General features: G+C 39.9%; 1 protein-coding gene across 1 annotated transcript; it reads right to left on the bottom strand.

Annotated features, from left to right (window-relative positions):
- Nucleotides 1-471: 471 nt before the first annotated feature.
- LOC143608500 (anthranilate phosphoribosyltransferase, chloroplastic-like) lies at nt 472-7875 on the bottom strand. The gene is made up of 5 exons (XM_077083518.1): nt 7684-7875; nt 7472-7615; nt 1750-1911; nt 1007-1090; nt 472-687 (listed from the first exon to the last, which is right to left on the bottom strand). The coding sequence occupies exons 1-5, from the start codon at nt 7873-7875 to the stop codon at nt 472-474; spliced, it is 798 nt and encodes a 265-aa protein (XP_076939633.1).
- Between the last annotated feature and the right edge of the window lie 292 nt (nt 7876-8167).

Below are 8167 nucleotides of genomic sequence, written 5' to 3'. Positions count from 1 at the left end.
GGCTATGATTCTCCGTATACCAAGAAAAACAGCATCCTCTCTTGTGCAACATTTAAAGTGACAACGTAAACTCGTTAACCATGAATGGGTTGATCTTGGTTCTGTTTTATCTCAAACGGATCAAATAAAAATTTAATATTTAAGAACGGGTCAAACGACTCCAAAAAACCTTTTCCCCGACATGTAAAGTATAGTGACAATATAACTAGACAACATAAAGTATGACATAATAATTAAACATCAACAAAAATAACTAAAAACAAATTTTATAATTAAAAACCATAAAATAACAAAAGTAACCACAAATTAGTTGTTGATATGTCAGCAATTTCCGTTGATATTATATTACTTTTGTTTTCATAATTATCACACTTTGTTTGTAAAGATACTTAATAGAATAACAAAAAGTGCTTGAAGGTCAACCCAACTTGTTTTGACCCGTTTTAACCCAAACCACCCGTTACCCAACCTTTATGAGTCATTTGTAAGAGACTTAACTAGGTCTTCCTTGTAAACACCAACAACTGCAAAAGGAACCCGTGCTGGATTTAACATAGGACCGAGGATGTTGAACACGGTTTTCACTTTTAGTTGCTTTCTCACGGGCCTAACAATTTGCATTGCAGGATGATACACAGGTGACATCATAAAACCAATCCCTGCCTTGTTCACACACCTTTTCACCCCCTAATACAATTAAATAACAAATTAAAACATATATTTGCATAAAACTGAATAACTTATTAAACATACGCAAAATATGAGCCATTAATATTTGGTATTTTTTGTCAAACCAGTTTATTATTGCTAAGTACAATGTTTAATTTCATGAAAAGGATGGCACAAAAACTTTATTACTCTTTCACTTTATTTCAATACAATTCAATAACTTTATTAGCAATGTTAAAAAAAGCCTCCTGATGGTGATAGCACAACTACAATTGAATTTGTTTTAAAAAACATAAGATTTAAAAAATAAAATACTATATTTAGGAAACCAACAAACCTCGGGGTCTAATTCAATTGCAACACCCAATTCTTCTAAAACATCAGCACTTCCACATGCAGATGAGCTTGACCTGCTACCTTGCTGCAACATGTAAATTGAATCATTATAAAAAAAAAAAGATCACAAAACAGGCAGGGGGGTCAGGTCGTTTTGGGCCAACCCACAAACACTTCTTTTATCTAATTCTTGATTTTATAAATAATTAGTGTGTTAAATACGATAGCATAAACTATCTTATTACAATATTAAGCAAACTTTTATTTACAAAACAGTTTTGAAGGATTATCCATTTAAATACACTTTGGATGGCAATTAACCCGTTTGACCAGTATCCGCTTTAGTTAAATCTTTCAGCTTAACAAGTTTGACCCGTTAAAGATAACTCATAAACCAAACCGACCAATTTAAGGTATTCATTATATTGGCAACTTTAAGAAAATTGCCACTTTGGATGACTATGAACCCATTTGTTTTGTTCGACACAATTGACTAGCATCCCTTTTAGCTAAATTTTTAATCTTAACAAGTTTGACCCCCTAGAGATAACCCAAAAACCAAACCGACCCATTTATAGATATTCATTAAAAATGCCAACATTAAGAAAATTGCCACCTTGGGTAACTCCATTTTAGTCAAACCTTTAAGCTTAACCAGCTTGACCCATTAAAGATAACCATAAACTAAACTGACCCATTTCAAGATTTGGCTATAATTCACTAAAAATCGAAACAAAATGCAACCTTTGCGACTCTTGCTCCACAAGCGGCTGCTAATATTGATGATCCAGTTGAAATATTTACAGTGTTTGCACCATCTCCACCTGTCCCAACAATGTCCACCGCGTCACCTAACCCTTCTACCTTTTTACAGTGTTTAATCATGGCCTTAGCTAACCCCACCACCTGCACACTCATAATTCCAAGATTTCACAATATTCATATAAATTGGTATAAAAAATCAAAAACTTGTTTTGTTTAATCTCTAATGCATTGGATACCTATTGATTCAAAACAACATTCTGAACATACATATGGAATAATACATTCTTGCATCAATGATGAATATGATACATGTTTATGTTAAAAACTTTTGGGTCAGACTTGTTGACATTTTATGGTCAAACACTACATTTTGGTAACATAATAAAATCAAAACCTAGAAAGAGTGGTATGTTAAACTCATAACAGTACTAGCAACAACAAATTTCAATCATCAAAATTAACATAAACAAATTAGCCATAACACATTTCATTGTCAATTGCTAAAAGTCAAATTATCATCAATTTTACATTAATTACACATTGATTGACTCAACACAACACTCCAAACATACACACAAGGATAAAACATAACATCTATGCTCTCGCATCCATGGTAAATATGATAAATTTGATATTGGCTTTACTATAAGGGATTCAAAACTGGGCATAAGTCGACTTTTCATGGTCAAAAAATACACTTATTATAGATTGATATCATCAACAATCAAGACTGGGGTGCAAACGAGCCAAGCCCGATCTTGGCTTGTTTAACTTACATAGAGCGTGAGCTCGAGCTAGGCTCATTTTGATCTATAATTCTAAAGCTCGAGCTTGGCTCGTTAATATTTTTTTAAGCTCGAGCTCGTTTTTGTTAGACATAATAGAGCCGGCCCTAGTTTACTTACTTAATATAGATTAGGCCTATATATATCAATGCTCTCTATTGTAATCAATCATTCAGAAATCAATATCAATTCAATTCAATAACACGGTTTATTTTGGTATCAAAGCCAAGATTAACCTAACCCTAATTCTGCCGTCACAGGCCCTAATCCCAACCCCGACGCCAACACTCAATCGCTGCCCAAGCAGCCTTCTTCCTTCTCGATTTCTTTACCAATGGCCATGATCAGTTCCTTCTCCACTGCAGAGAAAACTGCTCACAACTCACATAAGTTCGCGTTCTCTTTAACACCCACCAACTATGGGTTCTGGAAGGAGATGATTCAACCATTTCTCATAACCAACAACCTTTTTGGCTACGTGGATGGAAAAATCAAGTGTCCACCTTCAAAGACAGCCGCTACAACAGATACAGCCTCGGTTGATAACCCCAGTTATCTCCACTGGATCACTAATGATGCTCATGTTCGAATGATTATTACTTCAACCATCTCTGAAGCGTCCTTTCAACATGTTCAAGGCACGACTTCCAGAGAATTATGGCTTGCCCTTGCTCGTGCCTATGCGCCAAGTAATCCAACACGCGAGTATTCTCTCCGGATTCAACTCATGCGCATTGAACAAAAAGGTGATGAAACTCCAATTGCTTATTTGACTCATGCTCAAGAGTATGCTAATGCCCTTGCCAATATCAACGCTCCTGTACCAAATAAAGAATTGGTCATGCTCGCCATATCTGGTCTTCGACCAGAATACAACCCATTAAAGTCTTCCCTGCTTGGCCGAGTACCACCGGTAACGTCCGTTGAACTCCATGGCTTGTTGAATGATCATGATTTCATGTATTCCAGATCGGCCCCTGCTGTGCCACAAGCTTTCACAGCAGCTACGGACTCCCTGATTCGTCCTAATGCTATTCAATTACTGCAACAAATTGCCTCTCAACTTGGTCTTCAGTTGAGCCCCACGGCCTCTCCTAATCCTCAACCGCAAGCTTTCTATGCAGCTCGTGGCAACCGTGGCAACCGAAGAGGCAACTATCGCAACAACAACAACCGAGGAAACTATTCTCGCAACCGCGACGAAGGTCGAAGCAACAATCGCACCCAACAATTTGCTTGGGCATCCACCCAAAACACAGTTTATCGACATTGTAACAAATGCGGTATTGCTCACATTCCATCTCAATGTCAAAATCAGTCCGGGCCAGGCAATGCTCGACAACAACCGCAGGCTAACTATGCTTCTTTCTCGGAAAATGCTTCTCAATCCGGCCACTCCCCATGGTTTCTTGACACAGGGTCCAACAGTCACGTTACACCGGATTTGACAAGCTTGGATAACTCTGAACCATACTTTGGTAATGAAGCACTCCATGTTGGCGACGGTAATCCTCTTCCTATCTTTCATGTTGGTTCTTCTAAATTCTATTCTCCAAACAAAACGTTAAATCTTTCTAACATCTTGCATGTTCCTCAAATCAAAAAGAATCTTCTTTCTGTCCAACAATTTTGTACTGAAAACAATGTTTTCTTTGAATTTCATTCGTCATTTTTTGTTGTGACGGACGAGTCTACACGGCATATCCTACTCATGGGTCCAAGTAAAGATGGTTTATACTCGCTTAGCCTACCACAACTGAAGTCTATTCCACGTGTCTCCTTTACCGCTACTAAAGCTTCGTCAACCATCTGGCACAATCGTCTTGGACACCCGCATGCTCGTGTTTTTCAATCAATTGTTTCTGCTTTCTCTTTACCTGTTTTGAATAAACTTTGTTCTTCTTTATGTACTCCCTGCCAAATGGGAAAGTCGTCTAAACTTTCGTTATCTGTTTCTAATTTTCGTAGCAATAATATTTTGGATTTGATTTATTGTGATGTTTGGGACCAGCTCCTACTTTATCTCCTACTTTATCTTCTGATGGTCATCGATATTTTCTTTTGTGTGTTGACCACCATACTAGATACATGTGGTACTTTCCGTTGGCACAAAAATCAGACGTATACCTGACTTTTCAATCATTTATTACCATGGCAGAACGTCAATTCAACACAAAAATTAAGAATGTTCAAACTGATTGGGGGGGGGGGGGGGGGGTGAATTTCGAAGCTTATCCCCCCTTCTCTCGTCCCTTGGAATTGTTCATTGTCGTTCGTGCCCTCACACGAGTGAACAAAATGGTACGGTTGAACGCCGTCACCGCCATGTGGTTGAAACGGGTCTTGCCCTTCTAGCCCAATCCCACCTACCAGAACGTTTTTGGCACTTTGCCTTTGAAACGGCGGTTTTTCTAATCAATCGCATGCCCTCGCGTTCAAATTCCAACAAGTCTCCCTACCAACATATCTTTCACCGCCCTCCCGATAACTCGTTTCTTCGCGTATTCGGTTGTCAATGCTTTCCTTATCTCCGTCCCTACAATCCTCACAAAATGGACTTCCGTTCTACCCCTTGTCTCTTTCTTGGTTATAGCCCCGTTCATCATGGTTATCGTTGCCTTGACTTAGCCACTGATCGGGTCTATGTCGCCAGACACGTTCGTTTTGATGAGGAATTCTTCCCGTGTGCACAGAAATCCAAACCGGAACCTACCCCCAACCCGGATCCTTATTACTCTACTTACCCGGATCCCTCCACAATTCCAACCCATTCTACACCTCCTAATGACCCATCCCCACCCTCTTCACCCTCGGCTTCAAGCCAACACACCCCTTCAGTGGCTCCTTCAGCCCCAAATCAGCCCCAACAGCCTCCCCAACCTCGCCCTCGGCCTGCCAATTTGCGGCCAAATCCCACCCCTGTAACTCGTTATTCTCCCGCTTCCTTTCAGACCTCATGTTACTCTTCTCTCACCTCTGAACCTACCTCCTTTACCGCCGCCAACAAGTCGCCGGAGTGGCGCAATGCCATGAACGAAGAGTTTACCGCGCTAGCGAAAAATGGCACACGGTCTCTTGTTCCACCTGTCCGAAATACTAATGTTATTGACTCTAAGTGGGCGTACAGGGAAGAAAGATCAGGATGGAAAAGTCACTCGATTCAAAGCTCGCCTTGTTGCCACGGGCTATCGTCAACAACCCGGAATTGATTACCAGGAGACATTCAGTCCCGTCATAAAAGCTACCACCATCCGGGTTCTCCTCTCCTTGGCAGTGACAAATGAGTGGCCACTACGCCAACTTGACGTTCAGAATGCGTTCTTACATGGAGACTTAGAAGAGACCGTATACATGCGCCAACCTGCGGGCTTTGTTGATAAGGACAAACCCAATCACGTTTGTCTTCTTCATAAGTCCTTATATGGGCTTAAGCAGGCACCTAGAGCTTGGTTTCATCGGCTATCTGGCACTCTTCACTCCATCGGGTTCAATGGGTCGACAACTGACCCGTCTCTTTTCATTTTGAAAAACAACGGTACGCTGGTGTATGTCCTTGTTTATGTTGACGATATCATCGTCACAGGTAATAATCCTAATGCCATCAACGAGGTAATAAGCATGCTTAGCTCTGCCTTTGCGGTTAAAGATTTGGGTGCCTTGCACTATTTTTTGGGGATTGAAATTGTACCTCAAGGGAAGAACATTATTCTCTCTCAACGGAAATACATCTCGGAGCTCATCACCAAAACCGGCTTAGTGGACTGCAAGCCCGTACCCTCTCCGATGAGCAGTTCTCAGATTTTTTCTCTTGGTGATAGTGCTCCCTTATCCGATCCAACCAAATTCAGACAAGCCGTCGGAGCACTGCAATATGTCACTCTTTCACGGCCTGATATAACCTATGCAGTTAACAAAGTTTGCCAATATATGCATGCTCCTACGGACAATCATTGGTCGGCGGTCAAACGTATCATTCGCTATCTCAAAGGCACATCGCATTATGGATAGTTTATTCGACATGCTTCCTCAACAAATCTTCATGCCTTTACTGATTCCCAATGGTCGAATAGTCTCAAAGCATACTCGGACGCTGACTGGGCTGGTTGTCCGGAAGACCGTCGATCCACGGGGGGATTCACAGTCTATTTTGGATCGAACTTAATCTCTTGGAATGCAAGAAAACAGCGAACAGTCTCCCAGTCTTCAACAGAATCTGAGTACAAAGCGCTTGCTGACACTGTTGCTGAATTAACATGGCTAGAGGCTCTTCTCAGTGAACTTGGTATTGTCCCAAAGTCGTCTCCTACATTATGGTGTGACAATCTTGGAGCAACCTACCTTTCTGCCAATCCTGTCTTTCATGCTCGGACAAAACATGTAGAGGTTGATTTTCACTTTGTTAGAGAAAAAGTGGCCCAACGGAAGCTAAAGGTTCAGTTTATTTCCACTCATGATCAAGTCGCTGACATCTTTACCAAACCACTGCCATCTCAACGTTTCTTACTTCTACGGTCCAAGTTGCAGGTCGTACCCCGCCCTCAACTTGCGGGGGAATGTTAGACATAATAAAGCCGGCCCTAGTTTACTTACTTAATATAGATTAGGCCTATATATATCAATGCTCTCTATTGTAATCAATCATTCAGAAATCAGTATCAATTCAATTCAATTCAATAACACGGTTTATTTGTTTTAATCTCTAATTATAAAGCGTGAGTTTGGCTCATGAATAATTTTTTAAGCTCGAGCTCGGCTCGTTTTGATCTCTAATTCTAAAGCTCGAGCTTAGTCTTGGGTGGTTTGCACCCGTAATCAAGAAGTTTAATGAAATTACACAAGATTGATTATATATAAATGAAAAGCTAAAGCAATAATATGAAATTTGGGGAAAAACAAGAGAATAATAATTTACTTACTTCTTCATACGTTTCCCCTTTGGCTCTTAGGAGCACAAGAAACGCACTTATTAACGCCTCATTCGCATCCCGCAGCAAATAATCCAACGACTCCTCTGCTTCATCCTCCGTCAAATCCCGTCTTTCAATCAACGATTCAATCAACTACCACCATAATCAATATATTATATTATACATCACAATAACCTAATCAATCAATCAATCTAATCTACCTGCGAGAACGACGTCGTTTTCGATACCGAACCCGACACGTGTTTATTACTATAAACACGTGCCAAACAGCCGCCATTGATGTTGCTGTTGAGGTTGAATGAACAGGTTCGATTGAGGAGTTGTTTTGTTGTAATAATAGATGATGATGATGATGATGAAGACAGTAGAAGGTTGAACCGAATGGCAGCCATCGATGAAGTCAGATTGTTGTCACAGGGGTATGACAAACTGAATGATATTTATTTATCTTCAATGTCATCTATTTATATTGTTGTCACATGTATTTGTTGTTTTTCTTTTTAACAAAAAAGCGCTTTGGTTGCTTAAAGAAACAGCGTTTTGGTACTTGTGTAAGTCAATTTGGAATAATATTATTAGTGGTTTATTAGATGGAAACAAATTTATTGTTAAAAGGATAAAAGGAAAATGTTATTAACATTGTTGTCGCTAATTTTAATGACATGATTACTTTAGTTTAATTAG

Source organism: Bidens hawaiensis, unplaced genomic scaffold (genome assembly GCF_021521415.1).
Source record: "Bidens hawaiensis isolate Kalapana, Puna unplaced genomic scaffold, B.hawaiensis_p1.1 tig00419378_1, whole genome shotgun sequence".
In the NCBI taxonomy this organism is placed as follows: Eukaryota; Viridiplantae; Streptophyta; class Magnoliopsida; order Asterales; family Asteraceae; genus Bidens; species Bidens hawaiensis.
This window is presented reverse-complemented; position numbering and strand designations above follow the sequence as displayed.